A 22506-nucleotide genomic window follows, 5' to 3' on the forward strand; every position below is an offset into this window, starting at 1 on the left:
ATAGCTAAAAAAAAAAAAAAAAATCTGAAGTAAGAATATGCTTAGGACAAGTCCCCAATTTGTTTTGTCTAATATTTGGTGGATTAGAAGACTTGAAGGATACACCAATTATCTTGTTTTCTCATTTTTGCTTTTGAATCAACTTGAGTCTTTTCCTTCTCTTCTCACTTATCCCTCCAAATGTTAAGAAAATACAATTAGCTAATTCACCATTTGATTCTAATACGATATTCCCCACTCATTCAAAAGTATCAAAAGCTAATCAATTAGCATTAAAAACTATACATAATAAATAGACTCTGGAAGCTACTATAAAGAAATGATAAACCAAAATTCTTTAAGAGAATGACATACCAGGGTATTCAAAGTGACATAAAAATATATACTTTAGAGTGATTAGTTAATATCTATGGTTTACTTATACTTTTTAGTAAAATAAACTTTCTTCCTTTGGAACTGTAATTCCTTCCAACCAGTCCATCCTAAAGGAAATCAGTCCTGAATATTCATTGGAAGGACTGATGCTGAAGATGAAACTCCAATACTTTGGCCACCTGATGTGAAGAGCTGACTCATTTGAAAAGACCCTGATGCTTGGAAAGACTGAAGGCAGGAGTAGAAGGAGACGACAGAGGATGAGATGGTTGGATGGCATCACCGACTCAATGGACCTGAGTTTGAGTACACTCCGGGAGTTGGTGATGGACAGGGAGGCCTGGTGTGCTGCAGGCCATGGGGTTGCAAAGAGTCAAATATGACTGAGTGACTGAACTGAAAACCAGATATATCTTAAACATTTATTTTTGTTTACACATCTATTTGGCTGCACTGGGTCTTAGTTGCAGCACGAGGGATCTTGAGCTGTGGCATGTGGGATCTAATTCCCTGACCAGAGGCAGAACCCGGGACCCCTGCATTGGAAGCGCAGAGTCCTATCAACTGGACCACCTGGGAAGCCCCCAGGTCCATCCTAAATTAGTAATCATATGAAACTGAAAGAAGGCGAGTGAAGCAAAAAGCAGGTTTTTTTTCTTTTTTTGTGCTCGTACCCCCAATAAGCATAATAGAATTTATGATTCTATTTGGTTACACAGATAATTAGGGTATTCTTTTAGGTGACAGAGGAAAAAGCAGTTTATTTTATTTTAGGAAGGAATGTATAAAAAACTGTTTTAAGTTTTTTTACTATTTCATATTATATAAACCAAAGTTAAAATCTCCCAAATGCCTCTTTTAACCCTGAACCAGTCAATCCTAAACTAAATTAGTCCTGAATATTCATTGGAAGGACTGAGGCTGAAGCTGAAACTCCAATACTTTGGCCACCTGATGTGAAGAACTGACTTATTGGAAAAGACCCTGATTCTGGGAAAGACTGAAGGCAAGCAAAGAAGAGCGAGGCAGAGGATGAGGTGGTTGGGTAGCATCACCGACTCAATGGACATGAGTTTGTGCCAACTCCGGGAGATAGTGAAGGATAGGGAAACCTGGCGTGCTGCAGTCCATGAGGTGGCAAAGAGTTGGACACGACTTAGCGACTGAACAACATTCTATTAAATTACTCACAAATATATGTAGTTTCACAGCAAAGTAAAACACTGTTATATGTGATATGAAATTAATCTGATAATATCAACGGCAACCAGTTAGTACCCATTACATGAGATACATTTGACTCTTGTTATTCATTGCAGTGAAGTCTGATAATGTGCCATGAACACTGAATGAGCACATATGGAAGCACTGCTCCTAAGCAAAACGGAGGGTTAGGTTCCTATCAGCTTTCAGTTCATTTTCTTCCACTGATCAACACATCACTTTGTTCTGTGTTTCTGTTCAAAGACACTTTATTTAACACAGAATTCATTCATTAACACTGTATATGGCCAACAGCACTATGATTCATGCTGTAATGAAGCTTATCTAACACGTTTATTTTCTTTGTAAGACAAGAAGACAATCTTCTTGTGCTTAGGAACACTATGCATGAAAGAAAGAAAGTGAAGTCGCACAGTCGTGTCTGACTCTTTGCGACCCCATGGACTCTACCCTACCAGGCTCCTCCGTCCATGGGATTTTCCAAGCAAGAATACTGAAGTGGATTGCCATTTCCTTCTCCAGGAGATCTTCCCGACCCAAGGATTGAACCCAGGTCTTGCGCATTGTAGGCAGATGCTTTACCGTCTGAGCCACCAGGGAAGTCTGGGACATTTTAAACAGTAAAATCAACAATAAGCACAAAAACGTGAATAACTTGTTAAGTAGATTGTTAAAGAATACCTGTTACAGTATGAGAGCTGACACAAGTACAAATATCATGCCAATATCCTGTTCCTCACTGACCCTCTGACCACCAGTCTAGCATCTGCTGATGACTCCTTCTACACCACCTGCCCTGCAACAGTCATCACTGGTGATTATTTCTACCATCTCTTCTGCGTTAGTTGAGCTTATATTTCAAGGAAGAATATTCCGTTCTCTAATTTACAAACTCATAGATTCCTATTTTATTCAACCAGTTGTAGTAGTCTGATATCAACATTATTTTGTTGCTTAAATTAGATGTGGCCAGTAGGCATGCACTTAGGCTGGCTTCTGGGTCCTTCTGACATATCTGCAACATTCTTTGAGTATTTCCTTACTTTCTGCAACAAGATGTTCCAGGTTTATCTTACATTTACCAACCCTAGAACTAGCCATTTACCCAAGCAGTCCTGCTTCCTTTCAGTGGAGCACAGTATTTAAAACCAAGATCTGGGCACTCACTGTGTTCATTATTACTGAGGTATCATTGCCTTTAGAGATGACTTTACACATGTACATAACCAGATGGTCAATACCAAAACTAGACTGACAATATTCTTTGCAGATGAAGATACAGAAACTCTATACAGTCAACAAAAACAAGACCTGGAGCTGACTTTGGCTCAGATCATGAGCTCCTTATTGCAAACTTCAGGTTTAAATTGAAGAAAGTAGGGAAAACCAGTAAGCCATTCAGGTCAGACCTAAATCAAATACCTTATGATTTTACAGTGGAGGTGACAAATATATTCAAGCAATTAGATCTGATAGGCAGGGCGCCTGAAGAACTCTGGACAGAGGTTCGTAACACTGCACAGAGGCAGTGACCAAAACCACCCCAAAGAAAAAGAAATGCAAGAAGGCAAAGTGGTTGTCTGAGGAGGCCTTACAAATAGCTGAGAAGAGAAGTAAAAGGCAAGCAAGAAACAGAAAGATACATATCCAACTGAATGCAGAGTTCCAGAGAATAGCTAGCAGAGATAAGAAAGCCTTCTTAAGGAAATAATACAAAGAAATAGAGGAAAACAACAGAATGGGAAAGGCTAGAGAAAGACTTCAAGAAAATCGGAGCTATCAAGGCAACATTTCATGCAAAGATGGGCACAATAAGGAGAGAAACAGTATGGACCTAATAGAAGCAGAAGATATTAAGAAGAGGTGAAAAGAATACACAGGAGAACTATACGAAAAAAATCTTAATGACCCAGATAGCCACGATGGTGTGGCTAGATCACTCACCTAGAACCAGACATCCTGCAGTGTGAAATCAACTGGGCCTTAGGAAGCATCACTTTGAACAAATATAGTGAAGGTGATGGAATTCCAGCTGAGCTATTTCAAATCCTAAAAGGTGATGCTGTTAAAGTGCTGCATTCAATATGCCAGCAACTTTGGAAAACTCAGCAGTGGCCACAGGACCAGAAAACATCGGTTTTCATTCCAATCCTAAAGAAAGGCAATGCCAAAGAGTGTTCAAACTACTGCACAATTGCACTCATCTCACATGCTAGCAAAGTAATGCTCAAATTCTCCAAGCCAGGCTTCAACAGCACATGAACAGAGAACTTCCAGATGTACAAGCTGGGTTTAGAAAAGGCAGAGGAACCACAGATCAAATTGCCAACATCTGTTGGATCATCAAAAAAGCAAGAGAGTTCCAGGAAAACATCTACTTCTGCTTTATTGACTATACCAAAGCCTTTGACTGTGTGGATCACAACAAACTGTAGAAAATTCTGAAAGAGATGGGAATACCAGACCATCTTACCTGCCTCCTGAAAATCCTGTACGAAAGTCAAGAAGCAACAGTTAAAACAGGACATGGAACAACAGAGTGGTTCCAAACTGGGAAAGGAATATGTGAAGGCTGTATACTGTCACCCTGCTTATTTAACTTCTAGGCAGAGTACAACATGCAAAATGCCAGGCTGGATGAATCCACAAGCTGGAATCAAGACTGCCAGGAGAAATATCAATAACCTCAAATATGCATATGACAAGACCCTAATGGCAGAAGGCAAACAGGAACTAACGAGCCTCTTGATGAAGGTGAAAGAGAAGAGTGAAAAAACTGGCTTAAAGCTCAACATTGAGAAAACTAAGATCATGGCATCCAGTCCTATCACTTCATGGCAAATAGATGGGGAAAAAGAAACAGTGACAGATTTTCTTTTACTGGGCTCCAACATCACTGCAGATGGTGACTGCAGCCATAAAATTAAAAGACACTTGCTCCTTGGAAGGAAAAGTATGACAAACCTAGACAGCATATTAAAAAACAGAGACATCACTTATGCTGACAAAGGTCTATATAGTCAAAGCTATGGTTTTTCCAGTAGTCATGTGTGGATGTGAGAGTTGGACCATAAAGAAGGCTGAGAACCAAAGAACTGATGCTTTCAAACTGTGGTGTTGGAGAAGACTCTTGAGAGTCCCTTGGACTGCAAGGAGATCCAACCAGTCCATTCTGAAGGAGATCAGCCCTGGGATTTCTTTGGAAGGAATGATGCTAAAGCTGAAACTCCAGTACTTTGGCCACCTCATGTGAAGAGTTGACTCACTGGAAAAGACTCTGATGCTGGGAGGGATTGGGGGCAAGAGGAGAAGGGGACGACAGAAGATGAGATGGCTGGATGGCATCACTGACTCGATGGACGTGAGTCTGAGTGAACTCCGGGAGTTGGTGATGGACAGGGAGGCCTGGCATGCTGCGATTCATGGGGTTGCAAAGAGTCGGACACGACTGAGCGACTGATCTGATCTGATCTGATCTGATATGATAGAAGGGAACACAGAATTACCAGCAGGGCTGGCTAATCATTTATGGGGCCCAGTGCAAAATGAGAACAGAGCGTCTCTTCTTAAAAAATCATTCATGATTTCAAGATAATGAGAACAGAGCATTAAGCCAAGTTAAAGACCCTTGAGACTACGAGGTTGCATATGCCTTGAAGCTGGGACTAGCTACCCCAAAGCACAAGTCAGTGCTAACCTGGTAACAAAGGACTTTACAAGGATTCTGACAGTTCATAAATGTCCTTACATTCATGTCCGTCCCTACAACATGCCACATGGCGTTAATGGTCTTTGACAGTGAAATGCCTGGAGTGTACCAGACGGGAGTTTTTCCTCATTACGGAATAGAAATGTGGCCATCTCCACTTTCAGAGATAATTTATCTTCACTGAAAATGAAGAGAGAAAGAGAGTTCTGTATACACTGAGCATCTTCTATGTGCAACATAGTAGATAAAGCAACCTGGAATATATAAACAGACACTATTCCAGACTCCCAGGAGTTCAAAGCCCAGGTAAGATTATAGACCCTCGGACTTTGCTACATTCATCTAGGTGCAAGTTTCATTTATTTTTAGGTTTTTCAATTTCAGTCTAGTTTCACTTTCTTGGCTTGAAGAGATACTCCATTCAGGAATATTCACTTTTCTATTTCAACAGGTAACCTGTCAAGCTTAGAGGTACTAATATTTGCAATTTGCTCATCAAAAGTCTTTCAAAGTGACGTCTAGAGCTTTTTTTGGTCTGAAGTTCCTCATACCTCAGAAACATCTTTTGGTTGCAAATTGGTATTCTATTCTAATGCTTCACAGTGATTTAAAAGTCACATCAAGGCAGACAGCTGTCAAATAGCCTGTGGGCAGCGGCAGTTTAATGTGGCTCCATCATGTGTCTGGAGAGAATTTTACATTTAATCATTGCCTCCACTCTTCCGTGCTGCAGTACAGAATGATTCATTGGGGTGCTACTTCATAAAAACACCCAGTTAGATGTTACTGACTCAACCGTCATAAAATTTAAAGTGTAAAATAGTTAAGAAAGAAAAAGGAGGGGTAGGTGGCGTGAGGAAATTGTAATTTTTTTTTTAAAAGACAAGTGTAAAACATTGTTTTTACTTGAAATATCTTCCTTCCCACTTTCCTTCCTTTGTTCGTTTCTTCTGATACCTGTCCAGAAAATCATTCCTAGAAACATTTTCTCCATGTATGAGTTTAGATTCACGAGTCAACACTAAGCAAATTGTCTGTAATTAGCAGAAGCTGACACGAGGTGAACCGACATAGGAATAAGACAGATTTTCTAAAGGCACAGAACACAAAGACACATAATTTTCCTTTGCTATGATTTAAAACAAAAATAAACTAGAATTATTAAAATCCCCTGGATTAAACACCCTGGGAGGAGGCTTTTTCCTCTGCCAGTGGTTTCTTTACAGCAACATATAACCAACAGCTTCCAGATGAGCAGAGTGAGGTGCTCAGCTGTACTTCTGTACCATATTGGTTTTCTACATTTTCACAACTATTTTAAGAGTTTAAAACCAAAGCTAGAAGAAACACTGCAGAGTGAAAACCCTGTGATTCTTTTCCCAAATCAGAAGGTTTCTCAGCCACTTCAGTTCAGTTCAGTTCAGTTGCTCAGTCGTGTCCGACTCTTTGCAACTCCATGAATCGCAGCACGCCAGGCCTCCCTGTCCATCACCATCTCCTGGAGTTCACCCAGACTCACGTCCATCGAGTCAGTGATGCCATCCAGCCATCTCATCCTCTGTTGTCCCCTTCTCCTCCTGCCCCCAATCCCTCCCAGCATCAGAGTCTTTTCCAATGAGTCAACTCTTCGCATGAAGTGGCCAAAGTAATGGAGTTTCAGCTTTAGCATCATTCCTTCCAAAGAACACCCGGGGCTGATCTCCTTTAAAATGGACTGGTTGGATCTCCTTGCAGTCCAAGGGATTCTCAAGAGTCTTCTCCAACACCACAGTTCAAAAGCATCAATTCTTTGGTGCTCAGCTTTCTTTACAGTCCAACTCTCACATCCATACATGACCACTGGAAAAACCATAGCCTTGACTAGATGGACCTTTGTTAACACCATCTAAACACTCAGCCTTCTCTTGTACACATTTGCATGTAACGCTTGAGTTACCCATTAACACTTCCCTTAGCACTTCTCTTTCAAAATTTGACCATTGAGACCTTGATACAAATTTCTTTCTGGAAGTCTGCTACTGCTGCTAAGTCACTTCAGTCGTGTCCGACTCTGTGCGACCCCACAGACGGCAGCCCACCAGGCTCCCCCATCTCTGGGATTCTCCAGGCAGGAACACTGGAGTGGGTTCCATTTCAGATATATCGTATTCTAGCTATATCTGAACATAACTTTAAAAATAGCAGTAAATGGAGTATAACATTTTCATGCAGAGATATGAAGCTGTTTTACCAAAACATAGCTACCAAATTGTTAAGTGTTAATATCAATAACCTCAGATATGCAGATGACACCACCCTTATGGCAGAAAGTGAAGAAGAACTGAAGAGCCTCTTGATGAAAGTGAAAGAGGAGAGTGAAAAAGTTGGCTTAAAACTCAACATTCAGAAAACTAAGATCATGGCATCCAGTCCCATCCCTTCATGGCAAATAGATGGGGAAACAGTGCAACAGTGTCAGACTTAATTTTTGGGGCTCTAAAATCACTGCAGATGGTGACTGCAGCCAGGAAATTAAAAGACGCTTACTCCTTGGAAGGAAAGTTATGACCAACCCAGACAGCATATTAAAACGCAGAGACATTACTTTGTCAACAAAGGTCTGTCTAGTCAAGGCTGTGGTTTTTCCTGTGGTCATGTATGGATGTGAGAGTTGGACTATAAAGAAAGCTGTGCACCGAAGAATTGATGCCTTTGAACTATGGTGTTGGAGAAGACTCTTGAGAGTCCCTTGGACTGCAAGGAGATCCAGCCAGTCCACCCTAAAGGAAATCAGTCCTGGGTGTCCATTGGAAGGACTGATGTTGAAGCTGAAACTCCAATACTTTGGCCAACCTATGTGAAGAGCTGACTCATCGGAAAAGACCCTGATGCTGGGAAAGATTGAAGGCAGGAGGAGAAGGGGATGACAGAGGATGAGATGGCTGGATGACATCACTGACTCAATGGACATGAGTTTGTGTAGACTCCTGCAGTTGGTGATGGACAGGGAGGCCTGGGGTGCTGCTGTTCATGGGGTCGCAAAGAGTCGGACATGACTGAGCGACTGAACTGAACTGTACTATGTGAACACGAACACAAGTTTGTTGGTTTCCTAGTCTTCATATCTGCCCAGGAAAGAGAAGATCATTCCAAGACCTTTGAAAGTTAAAATTTATCAAGTTTTCTTTTTGAGCTATCTCAATAAAAAGTACCATCTATCTTCTTTATGATCCAAATTCCATGATTGGCAAATTATATATAAACAGACAACTGATGTAAGAAGACACAAATAATAATCAGCTTCATGGGAGACATGTTAATCCTTACTAATAACTAGGGAAATGCAAATTAAAACTCCTAGGTAAATAAAATAAAAAATATAACCATTTAATTCTGTAGAGGTTGTGATAAAACCAGAAACCACATATTTACTCTAATATGATATAATTCCTTTGGAAAACCATATCGATATACATAGCAAAAAAGATAACACTCATTTACACGTTCCTTGTTCCAGAAAGTATGTTAAAAGGAATAGTAACAACAACACTTAGATCCTTTGTTACGAGTAATACTTCTCCTGGGTTCTACTACTCTAACAGGTTACTTCAACAGAAGTAAAAAGTTCTATGCACATGAATTTTAGATGGAGTAGAGGCCAAGATAATAATAATAAAAAAAGAGAGATGAAGAAACCAGGAAGCAACCTAAATGTCTAACATTAGGGAACAGTTTGCTGAATGAGACAAATTAAAATGCTAGATGACCAGGCTGCCATTAAAATGATAACTATGAAGATTTTTTAAGTCATTGGCAAGAAATAGAATTCAAAAAGCTTTATTTGCCAGTGTATAAAATGTACCGCACAGACCCACTGTCTGTTAAATTGAGAGAACTCATTGTACTATCACACAAGACACTGAAATGATGATGATCATAGTATAAAGAGAAGCATAAAATACTAGGAGTGATAGCAAGAATATGAAACCTGCCTCTTCCTATGAAGATTTACTCTGGGGGTAACCTCAGATATGCAGATGACACCACTCTAATGGCAGAAAGTGAAGAGAAACTGAAGAGCCTCTTGATGAGGGTGAAAAGAAGAATGAAAAAGCTGGCTTAAAACTCAACATTCAAAAAACTAAGATCATGGCATCTGGTTCCATTACTTCATGGCAAACAGATGGGGAAAAAGCAGAAGCAATGACAGATTTTCTTTTCTTGGGCTCCAAAATCACTGTGGACGGTGACTGCAGGCATGAAATTAAAGGACCTGCTCCCTGGAAGGAAAAGGATGACAAACCTAGACAGAGTATTAAAAAGCAGAGACATCACTTTGCTGACAAAAGTCTGTATAGTCAAAGCTATGGATTTCCCATGAGTCATGTATGGATGTCAGAGTTGGATCATAAAGAAGGCTGAGTGCCAATCAATTGATGCCTTTGAACTGGGGTGCTGGAGAAGACTCTTGAAAGTCCCTTGGACAGCAAGGAGATCAAACTAGTCAATCCTAAAGGAAATCAACCCCAACATTCATTGGAAGGACTGATGCTGAAGCTGCAATACTTTGGCCACCTGATGCGAAGGGTGGCATATCTGGAAAAGACCCTGATGCTAAGAAAGACTGACGGCAAAAGAAGAGGGTGGCAGAGGATGAGATGGTTAGATAGCATCATGGACTCAATGGACATGAGTTTGAGCAAACTCTGGGAGATAGTGAAGGACTGGAAAGCCTGGCGCACTGCATTCCGTGGGGTCGCAAAGAGTTGGATTTGACTTGGCAACTGAACAACGATAACAAAATGTACTGCATCCCAATTATACAAAGAAAGTTTTAGAAAAATAATGTAAGCCTGTTCATACCACATATATTGAAAGTGATTTTACAGTACCTTTATAAATGAAATATCATTCTGTTGATGTAAATATAGATATATTGCAAGAAAAATTAAATACATGGCTGAAAATTGAGAAGAAAATATAAGTTCTGATAATTAGTACTATTCTATGAACTTTGTTGGGAAGAAGCATAAAAATCACATGATCAAAAAGGAATGTACTGGATCAATGACCAGTGATGCCACATTACACCCCACACCCCAGTACCACAAAGCCTGGTCAAGAATGTCAGTGACTATTGATAACAAAAAGCAAGTCAATATAAAACAAACTTGAATCATATTATGCAGCACATACCAAGAAAATACGTCAATAAAATCATTAAAAAACAAGTAGCAAGATATTGTAAACTTGAATGAATTCCACAGTTTATGTGTGTTAGTCGTGTCTGACTCTTTGCAACCCCACAGACTGTAGCCCACCAACGGATTCTCCAGGGAAGAATACTGGAAACTGTTGCTGTTCCCTTCTCCAGAGGATCTTTCAGGTCCAGGGATTGAACCCTGGTCTCCTGCATTGCAGGCAGATTCTTTACTGTTTGGGCTACAGGGAAGTCCACAGTGAGTTACACAAAAAACCAGAATTCTAATGGAAACATGAAAAACAACATCATAGCTATATTAAACACACAAAAATGTAAAAATAAAATGACAAAGATTTTATCTTTATATTAAAAGTACTAGAAAATAATCAACTTCAGAATTAGGAGGGAAGTTGCTATATAAGACAGGGAGCCCAGCCTGGCTCTCCGTGGGGTAGAGAAGCAAGGGAGAGAGGCGATATATGTATAGCTATGGCTGATTCGTGGTGTTGTACGCCAGAAACCGACACAACAGTATAAAGCAACCTTCCTCCAAATCAAAAATAAATTAAAAAGTTAAGTAAATTATCAGTCCCAAAGCATGAAAATCTGACCACACAGCTAAACTCGAGATGACTCTCTACCAAAGGTCTTCACTACTGGCAACTGAATCATCACTGTCTTCAAATAGAAACTGCCCAGAGATTCACTGAGGACATTACCGAGGTGGCATTTTTAAAGAGATTTTACTTCTTGTTTCACAGTAGTCTATAAGGTTTTAATTCACTCACACATTGGTAAGGTAATAAGAGTGTCACTTCAAAAGCTTAATCCTACACCCCCGAGTACTACGTGTTCCACATAAACCCTGTAAGCGATGTACTGATAGAGAAAGACAGTCTGGCCCCTAGGGTCAGAGCTGGGGGCGGGAAGGGGGTGGGGGCCTCTTCTACTGTTCGAGTCTCCAGAGAGCTGTAATGGGGTCGAGACAGGAGAACGGGGAACATGGGTGTTTCTTTAATCAGCTTCATGTTAGTCATGCATAATATCAAGACTTTCTCCTCCTATGCCCTTTTGCTTGTCTAAAATACATACTCTTAATTCTTTCTGTCATGACCCCTTTATAGTTTTACTGGAGAGATTATATTTGCTGCTCCTGTTTTCTCAAAGCCGTTATTTTTTCAGTTGATGGTAAGCCAGGATAATGTCCCTCAGTGATATTTCATAAAACCTATAAAATTAAGCTTTTAATGTTATAGCAATGTCTTCATTGCTTGAGACTCACTGGTTACAGCACTAAGGAATTTAAAGATAAATACAGTGGGGAGAATGCAAACTCTTCATCTGATTTCCCATGCTATGCCTTGTTATTCTTGGCTAAAAAAAAAACAAAAGCAAACTGGTGACCATGGCTGGGAAATGTCTATTCTGTGATACCTGTTGCCTCGCTTGACTGCTGAGAAGCAGTGTACTCGTTTTTCTCTGGTGGCCCCAATCAGTTAAATGCAAAGGAAACTTTTCTTTTGCTGTTGTTAACACTACTTACTGCATCTCAAAGTCACAGAAAAATTCCCAAGTGCGGTACCAATAACTATATTCCTCAAGTATTTGAAAGTAAATTGGGAACAAGATGTCCCAATGGCCCCCCAGAATACTCTTAAGTATCTCCTACAGCAAGGATATTCTTTTACGTAACCATAATACAACCACCAAAATCCAGAGACTGACAGTGGCACTTCACTACTGTCTAATCCTAGACTCCATCCCAACTTCCTGTGAGCCTCTGGTCCCAGCATTCCCATCAGCTGATCAAACGTGACTTTTTAAAAATTTGTGTTTCTATGTACGGTCTTGTGCTCTTTTTCTCAATAGATGGAGAGATGCTTCATTAACATTGAACTCATGCCTCAAAGTGGAGAAGGAAATGGCAACCCACTCCAGTGTTCTTGCCTGGAGAATCCCATGGACGGAGAAGCCTGGTGGGCTGCAGTCCATGGGGTCGCACAGAGTTGGACACGACTGAAGCGACTTAGCAGCATGCCTCAAATAGCTCATGTCTGAATGAAGCTAATCTGACATAGGTATTTTCTCCATAAGGCACAGTTACAGCCTTCTTGCATACAGGAACACTATACGACACTTCAGTACGATGTTTAGAGGCCATTTCAAACAGCCACCTCACCAACAAGCAGCCCAGAATTGCAAAAACCATGCCTGTTAAATAGACTGTGAAAAGGACATGTCCACACACACACACTGTATTTGTTATCATTTGTTACAATTATTTCTATATCTACCGGACAGGTTGAAAACCACAAATTGACACCAGTATCCCCTATTCCAGAACACCATGTGGTATATTCTAATTTTTTCCTTTTTCATATTTGTAGTTCCATTTTCAGGCTTCCCTGATGGCTCAATGGTAAAGAACCTGCCTGCCAAAGCAGGCTTGATCCCTGGGTTGGGAAGATCCTGTACAAAAGGGAATGGTGGTATGCTTGCCTGGAGAATCCCATGGACAGAGCAGCCTGGAGGGCTACAGTCCATGGGGTCACAAAGAGCTGGACATTACTTAGCAACTGCACAACAATGACAAATTCTCTTTTCAGATAACAAAAAGCCAGGTCCATTACGCTTAATATTGTCTACCTACTAGATCCACCTCCTGCATGTTACTGACCCTTTCTTTCTGTCCTCATCTCTGGATCCCCTGGACACACTCTCCTTGCCCTGCTGACAAATGGTGCCAAGGGCAGGCATCAGCAAGAATGTCCCCCCTCACACCTGGGCTGCTCCAGCCTGAACCCCGCAACTGACTCCTTCACAAGAACACCCTCCTCCCCGTGCTCTGGGTCCCATGGCTCCCTAGATCTCCATGAGGATGCCTGCATGGCTCAGTACCTCCTAATGTCTCTTAGACTGAATTGTTCCAGAAAGGTGAAAGAGAAGGAGGAGAATGCAAATAATTGTGATAACTGAATTTTCTCATCACTATCTCCTTAGTAATTTTTTTTAAAAAGAAATTGGTGTGTATTTATTTATTTATGGTTACATCATACAGCATGAAGGATCCTAGTTCCCTGATCAGGAACTGAACTTAGGATAATGGAGCATGGAGACTGGCATTGGGAGCACAGAGTCTTAACCACTGGACCACGAAGGAAGTCCTTCTCCTTTTTATTTTTAACTGTACTTAAAAAAAAAAATAATAATCATTAAGCAATTTAGGTCCTTATGGTGGGCCAACAATTATAAAAATTTAAGAAATCAATATGTTGTGGCAGAAATGTATAACCATTCTTTGATGTTGTTCTTGTTTAGTTGCTCAGTCGGGTCCGACTCTTTGCGACCCCATGGACTGTAGCCCATCAGGCTCCTCTGTCCATGGGATTCTCCAGGCAAGGATACTGGAGTAGGCTGCCATTTCCTACTTCAGAGGATCTTCCCCAACCAGGGATCAAACCTGTGTCTCCTGCATTGGCAGGTGGATTCTTTACCACTGAGTCACCTAAGAAGCCCAAACACCCTTTGACCTTTAAGCAAATCCATTATTTTACGTCCTTGATGATCTTCCCATAGTTGACAGTTCTGCTGTATGTTATGAGTAGCACAGTCTTTGTGCTCAGCAGAGTACTAGTCACAGGACAGCTGACAGGACATCCATTTGTTAATCCCATTTGGTCTTTTACTGGTAATATTAGAATCTGGGTGGTTTTGAGCAGGGTGGTGGAAATGTGCCTTAACAACCAGGAAATGCAGGAATGGCTTTGTCAGGATTGTAGTAAATAGGTAACTTTATGGCCTTTAACTTTATCTTCAGTGTTATGTTTCTAGTTAGAAAAAAAAGGCGGGGGTGGAACTTCCCTGAGTGTCCGGTGGTTAGGGCTCCACTCTTCCACTACAGTATATCCATAAGATGGCAGAGCAGAAGGACGTGTGCTCATCTTCTCCTTCAAGAACTCCAAAATTACAGCTCGCTGCTGAACAACCGTTGACAGGACAATGTTGGATCCCACCAAAAAGAGATAATACCCCACATCCAAGGGCAAAGGAGAAGCCCCAGCAAGACGGCAGGAGGGGCAGAACTGCATTTAGAAACAAACCCCATACCCATCAGAGATGGTTCAAGGGCTCAAACAAAACCTTGTGTGCACCAGCAGGCCCCACAGAGACTGAGCCAGACCTGCCTGTGAGCGTTTAAGTGTCTCCTGAGGAAGTACAGGTCAGCGGTGGCCTGCCACAGGGGCAGGGGCTCTGGGTGCAACAGACTTGGGTATGGCATAAGCCCTCTTGGAGGAGGTCACCATTAACCCCACCATAGAGCCACCAGAACTTACACAGGACTGGGGAAACAGACTCCTAGAGGTCACAAACAGAACCTTGTGTGCACCAGGAGGCCCCACAGAGACTGAGCCAGACCTGCCTTTGAGTGTTTGAATGTCTCCTGTGGAGGTACAGGTCAGCAGTGGCCTGCCGCAGGGGCAGGGGCTCTGGGTGCAGCAGACCTGGCTGTGGCATAAGCCCTCTTAGAGGAGGTCGCCATTAACCCCACCATAGAGCTGCCAGATCTTACACAGGACTGGGGAAACAGACTCTTGGAGGGCACAAACAAAACCTTGTGCACACCAGGATCCAGGAGAAAGGAGCAGTGACCACAAGAGACTGACCCAGACTTGCCCGTTAAGAGTCCAGGAATCTCTGGCAGAGGCATGGGTCGGCCGTGGCCTGCTGCAGGGTTGGGGGCACTGAGTGTAACAGTGCGTCCAGGGGACCTTTTGAAGGAGGTCGCCATTATCTTCATTACCTCCACCATAGTTTGGCCTCAGGTCAAACAACAGGGAGGGAACACAGCTCCACCCATCACAGAAAATTGGATTTAAGATTTACTGAGCATGGCCCATCAGAACAAGATCCAGTTTCCCCCTCAGTCAGTCTCTCCCATCAGGAAGCTTCCAAAGCCTTTATCCTTATTCATCAGAGGGCAGACAGACTGAAAACCACAATCACAGAAAACTAACCAAACTGATCACATAGACCACAGCCTTGTCTAACTCAATGAAACTAGGGCCACCTAAGACGGGACGGTCATGGTGGAGAGTTCTGACAAAACGTGGTCCACTGGAGAAGGGAATGGCAAACAACTTCCGCATTCTTGCCTTAAGAACCCCATGAGCAGTATGAAAAGGCAAAAAGATAGGACACTGAAAGATAAACTCCCAGGTCAGTAGGTGCCCAATATGCTACTGAAGAAGAAAGGAGAAATAACTCCAGAAAGAATTAAGAGATGGAGCCAAAGCAAAAACAACACCCAGTTGTGGATGTGACTGGTGATGGAAGTAAAATCTGATGCTGTAAAGAACAATATTGCATAGGAACCTGGAACGTTAGGTCCATGAATCAAGGTAAATTGGAAGTGGTCAAACAGGAGATGGCAAGAGTAAACATCAACACTTTAGGAATCAGTGAACTAAAATGGACTGGAATGGGTGAATTTAATTCAGATGATCATTATATCTACTACTGTGGGCAAGAATCCATTAGAAGAAATGGAGTAGCCCTCATAGTCAACAAGAGAGTCCGAAATGCAGTACTTGGATGCAATCTCAAAAATAACAGAATGATCTCTGTTCGTTTCCAAGACAAACCATTCAATATCACAGTAATCCAAGTCTATGCCCCAACCAGTAATGCTGAAGAAGCTGAAGTTGAACGGTACTATGAAGACCTACAAGAGCTTTTAGAATTAACACCCAAAAAAGATGTCTTTTTCATTATAGGGGACTGGAATGCAAAAGTAGGAAGTCAAGAAACACCTGGAATAACAGGCAAATTTGGCCTTGGAATACAAAATGAAGCAAGGCAAAGACTGAGTTTTGCCAAGAGAACGCACTGGTCATAGCAAATACTCTCTTCCAACAACACAAGAGAAGACTCTACAAATGGAAATCACCCGATGGTCAATACCAAAATCAGACTGATTATATTCGTTGCAGCCAAAGATGGAGAAGCTCTATACAATCAGCAAAAACAAGACTGGGAGCTGACTGTTTTAGCTCATGAACTCCTTATCACCAAATTCAGACTTAAATTGAAGAACACAGAGAAAACCACTGGACCATTCAGGTACGATCTTAAATCAAATCCCTTATGATTATACAGTGGAAGTAACAAACAGATTTAAGGGATTAGATCTGATAGACAGAGTGCCTGAAGAACTATGGACAGAGGTTTGTGACACTGTACTGGAGGCAGTGATCAAGACTATTCCCAAGCAAAAGAAATGCAAAAAGGCAAACTGGTTGTCTGAGGAGGCCTTACACATAGCTGAGTAGAGAAGAGAAGTGGAAGGCAAAGGAGAAAAGGAAAGATATACCCAATTGAATGCAGAGTTCCAAAATAGCAAGGAGAGATAAGACAGTCTTCCTCAGTGATCAATGCAAAGAAATAGAAGAAAACAATAGAATGGGGAAAGATTAGAGATCTCTTGAAGAAAATTAGAGCTACCAAGGGAACATTTCATGCAAAGATGGGCACAATAAAGGACAGAAATGGTATGGACCTAACAGAAGCAGAAGATATAAAGAAGCATACACAGAAGAAATATACAAAAAAGATCTTCATGACCCAGATAAGCACAATGGTATGATCACTCACCTAGAGCCAGACATCCTAGAAAGTGAAGTTAAATGGGCCTTAGGAAGCATCACTATGAACAAAGCTAGTGGAGGTGATGGAATTCCAGTTGAGCTATTTCAAATCCTAAAAGATGATGCTGTGAAAGTGCTGCACTCAATATGCCAGCAACTTTGGAAAACTCAGCAGTGGCCACAGGACTGGGAAAGGTAAATTTTCATTCCAATCCCAAAGAAGGGCAATGCCAAAGAACGTTCAAATTATTGCACAATTGCACTCATCTCACACGCTAGTAAAGTAATGCTCAAAATTCTCCAAGCCAGGCTTCAATAGTACATGAACTGGGAACTTCCAGATGTTCAAGCTGGATTTAGAAAAGGCAGAGGAACCAGAGATCAATTGCCAACATATGCTGGATCATTGAAAAAGCAAGAGAGTTTCAGAAAAACATCTACTCCTGCTTCATTGACCATTTTAAAGATTTGACTACGTGGATCACAACAAACTGTGGAAAATTCTGAAAGAGATGGGAATACCAGACCACCTTACCTGCCTCTTGAGAAATCTGTATGCAGGAAAAGAAGTAACAGTTAGAACTGGACATGGAACAACAGACTGTTTCCAAATCGGGAAAGGAGTATGTGAAGGCTATATATATTGTCATCCAGCTTATTTAACTTATATGTAGAGTACATCATGCAAAATGCCAGGCTGGATGAAGCACAAGCTGGAATCAAGGTTGCCGGGAGAAATATCAATAATTTCAGATATGCAGATGACACCACCCTTATGGCAAAAAGCAAAGAAGAACTAAAGAGCCTCTTGATGAAAGTAAAAGAGGAGAGTGAAAAAGGTGGCTTAAAACTCAACATTCAGAAAACTAAGATGATGGCAACTGGTCCCATCACTTCATGACAAATAGATGAGGAAACAATGGAACGAGTGACAGGCTTTATATTTCGGGGCTCCCAAATCACTGCAGATGGTGACTGTAGCCATGAAATTAAAAGATGCTTGCTCCTTGGAAGGAAAGCTATGACCCATCTAGACAGCATATTAAAAAGCAGAGACATTACTTTGCCAACAAAGGTCTGTCTAGTCAAGGCTATGGTTCTTCCAGTAGTCATGTATGGAGCTGGACTATAAAGAAAGCTGAATGCCGAAGAATTGATGCTTTTGAACTGTGGTGTTGGAGAAGACTCTTGAGAGTCCCTTGGACTACAAGGAGATCCAGCCAGTCCACCCTAAAGGAAATCAGTCCTGAATATTCATTGGAAAGACTGATGTTGAAGCTGAAACTCCAATACTTTGGCCACCTGATGCGAAGAACTGACTCATAGGAAAAGACCCTGATCCTGGGAAAGATTGAAGGTGGGAGGAGAAGGGGACGACAGAGGATGAGATGGTTGGACTGCGTCACCTACTCAATGGACATGAGTTTGAACAAGCTCTAGCAGTTAGTGATGGGTAGGGAGGCCTGGTGTGCTGCAGTCCACAGGGTCGCAAAGAGTCGGACACGACTGAGCGACTCAACTGAACTAAAGTTCCAGTGCAGGGGACATGGTTCTGATCCCTGATCAGGGAACTAAAATTCCGCGTGCCTCAGCACAGACAAGGGAAAAAAAACAAAACCATGATTCTAAACGAGATCTCAGATTCTCTATCCTAGGAAAAACTGTTCAGGTGATTTCCTTCATGCCAACAGGAACAGGTCACTCTTTCTCCATAGTTACATTAATATCAGTGAAGAATGCCTGTTGCTACTCTCTCAGGGGCTCTAGAACAGGGATAACACACACATGGTCAGTGCGTCCTCTCACACTCAGTATAGGATCTGGGTTGGAGCAGATCCGGAAGAGGAAACACTGATTGAGATCACAGGCTCCTGCAACCCAACACCACACTGCTGACCATCACCCTCCACCCATCTCCTGGCTCATGAATGAGTGGAGGAATGAACACATGGATACAGATGACACTAGCAAAGCAGCTTGGACACCTGTCTTATCCCCAACCCCTCTATATACAGAGAGCATTCCTGATGTCCCATTTGTTCCCAGACCCTCTGTCTACAGACAGCATTCCTGGTGTCCCATTTGTAATGAAAAAAAATTCAAACCCATCAATTTTCAATGACACTGTTCTCATTAGACACTGGATAGACAGACTTGTCAGTAATGACTGCGGGCATGAAAGATAACACACTACCTCTGCACGCGGTACACTCGAGTCCACGGGGGCACGAGGGCCAGGATCCGGGCCACCAACTCGATCAGGTCGCTGGGGGAATAACTCTTGTATCTTCCTGACTTCCACAGCTCATAGAGCCCTGTCCCACGAATCACCAGGGTAGGGTAGAGTTTCAAACCATCAGGACGGAAAGCTGGGTTCTCGAAAAACTCCTGTGGAGAGGGAAGATGAGCTCCATTAGTTACATGGAGATTACCCACGGTGAAGTTTCCATCCTGGGCCGACTTCTCTCACACACCTGCCTGGTCCCTAGACTACTTTCCATCAAGCGTGGGGAAACAGAACAGAAACTCACTGTTTTTACAGTCTCACGGGAGCAAGACACTTGGGTGCTGGGTGCCCAAGCCCTGGCTGACCCAGCTCCCGGCCACTGCTGCGGGGTCATCACTTGCCAGCCTCCCAACCTTGCCTTCCTGCCGTGGCAAAGGCAATTTCCTCTGCCTGGAAATCTTATCAGGTTTTCTTCATCTAGCTCACCTTTAGGTCTCAGCTCGAATGCCAATTCTTCAACGAGGTCTTACTGACCTTCAAATACAAGTTGCTTCACTTAAATTTTTTTTTTGGGGGGGGGGAATTCTGTATTATTGCTTTCTTAACATCATCACACTGAAGATTCATCTGATGCCTGCCTTTACCTCCAGACCACAATCTCCTTTAATAATGAAGTATACTTAAAAGTGACTTTTAAAAGTGACATAGATCATTATCTGGGCTGCAAAACCTAGTGTTTCCTGTGTGGCCCTCTGCAGAGAAAGTATGCCGACCCCTGGGTATGACTGTGTTGCTCTCAGGCCAGCGGGCACCGTTCCTAACCCAGAAGACACACACAGTCCATTTGTCACCTGGATGCTGAGCAGTACAGCTAATTCATCTCTTTTGACACAGTCATTTCCTGCATTGTATCACCTCAGTTGGCTTATTTCTTTACTTGGGATGAAGCAAGGAGACATCAAGCCTTCTCCTTTCTATGATTTTGCACTGCAAATCTGCTCTTATCTAGATTCCACTTGACATGTGATGGAGGAATTAAAGTGGATTCATATAGTTCCCTCTCACCCCGACCTGGCATTAGTGTCTAAATGGCCAGAGTACTGTATCTTGTGAATGGAGTAAATGCTTTCTATCTTGTGCTGTTATTACTCCAGAGCTTCCCATTGTGTAACTTGCTTTCCAAAGAGATATAACTACTGAGTTTTCGATCTCTCTCATTGATTCCTATTATCATCTTAAATGCTGTAATCTTTGTGCACCATTGGCTCTGAGGGACAGTCTGCTGTAACTGCGTGTAATTTTCCCTGTAACATTTCTGTTTTAAAGAGTCATCCAGTCTTTAATAAATATTCTATAGCCATCCACAAAAAGTATGTATGCAAGTCACTCTCCACCTAGTCTGCATCCATACGGGGAACATAGGATTTCAGCAAAGTACTTCTGGCTACTTGCATAATAAATTTAGGAGATATAAGGGCTGATATAATCCTTTCATAAGAATGATGATAGACGGAATTGGCGCAGGATTTCTGGTAAACACAGAGAATTGAAATATGTGTTTCTTTCCTTTCCTTCCAAAATCACACTAAAATAACAGGAAATAATTTTTTTTAAAGCATAAACTCGGAGGAACAAAGGGAACATCAGACGAGAGAGGAGGAGGAGTAAGTGATGGCAGTAATTTCTGGAAGACAGAAAATGGAAGACTGGGAAATGACTGCAAATGAAGAAAACTGCAAACAAACCATCTGCAAAGGAGGGTACGGAGGAAAGGGCAGCTCAGCCACACGAGAGTCCCAGGAAGGCACGTACATCAGAAACCGCACGCATCAGGCAGGAGGGAAGATGGCACTGGATCAAAGTCTTTTCACAGATTTATCTCTAATTCCCCTAAGTTCTGAGTCCTTCTACAGGCAGTCACCTGTAGAAGGTGACATTTTTAAGGTGCCCGTTTGTTCCCTGGAGAAACTAGAAAGCTGCTGGACTCTGAGATGGCAGGTGCAAAGGAAGATGTGAGTGAGGATCAGAGCTTGAAAACAAGGAGATTAAGTGAAAGCCAGCATGGTAAATGGTGGGCCCCACCCTGCTCCCTGGACACCAGTAACCAGTTTGCTGTGACCTAGACACATATCCCCCACAGCCCCCAAGAGCAAGCTGGAGAGTTTGTCTCTGGATTAAATAAATGGTCCTAAATAAGAGTTCAGGGTACTGACATTTGGGAATCCCCTAAAGAAAGGAAGCCTGATTACTGTGAGGTATACCATCAACAAGCCACAAAGAGTTTGTGATCTGGTTTTTCAGCTCCTCATCTTTAAGGCATGACCATTTGGCTAACGATTACCAGATACTTGGGGGGAAGTCTAAAACAGGAAAGGCAGACCAAACAAAAAGAAACAGAGGAACTTGGAGCAAACAGAGGCATTGCATGAAGGAAAAATAAACCTTAAAAAAACAAACTGTAATTCCTACAAAGAGAGAAGATCTAGTACATCCATAAAGGACTTCCTAGGTGGCAAAGAACTTGCCAATGTAGGAGATGCAAGAGACGTGGGTTTGTTTGATCCCTGGGTCAGGAAGATCCCCTAGAGAAGGAAATGAAAACCCACTCCAGTACTTTTGCCTGGAAAATTCCATGAACAGAGGAGCCTGGAGTGCTGCAGTCCAGGGGGCCACAAAGAGTTGGACATGATTGAGCGCGCGCGCACGCACACACACACACACACACACACACACACACAACAAGAGGATGCTAGAGAACTGAATGTAAGAAAGAACTCTTGGAAATTAAAACTATAACAAAAACATCTAATAGAAAAGTTGAAAGATAAAGTGAGAAAATAATAAAGCAGGAAAAAAAAGACAAAAGCAGAAAAGATAAGAATATCAGATAATCAACCTGGGAGATCCAACATTTCTAATATGAGTTTTAGAAACAGAACACAGAAAATGAAACAGGAAAAAGTATCCCATAGTACAAAGAAATTTCTCAAAAGAGTTGATCAAAATATAGCATGATTAATAAAAAAAAACTCTCTTAAGATACACCACTGTGATACATCACTTTCTCCAGAGTGAAAAAACCCAGGTTATATATATAGTAGTTTTTAAGGAATAAGGAATACAGTATTAGGAATAAGAATGACAG

At 41.9% G+C, this 22506-nt stretch overlaps 1 protein-coding gene across 2 annotated transcripts in view; it reads right to left on the reverse strand.

The window, feature by feature from the left end:
• Positions 1 to 22506, reverse strand: part of ELP3 (elongator acetyltransferase complex subunit 3) — a 143069-nt gene that overhangs the window by 46948 nt on the left and 73615 nt on the right. For both annotated transcript variants that reach the window (XM_061425061.1, XM_061425062.1), the window contains exon 10: positions 19329 to 19522. In XM_061425061.1, the coding sequence (XP_061281045.1) occupies positions 19329 to 19522 (194 nt within the window). The remainder of the gene's footprint in view (positions 1 to 19328; positions 19523 to 22506) is intronic.

This window comes from Bos javanicus, chromosome 8 (genome assembly GCF_032452875.1).
Source record: "Bos javanicus breed banteng chromosome 8, ARS-OSU_banteng_1.0, whole genome shotgun sequence".
NCBI classification, from domain to species: domain Eukaryota; kingdom Metazoa; phylum Chordata; class Mammalia; order Artiodactyla; family Bovidae; genus Bos; species Bos javanicus.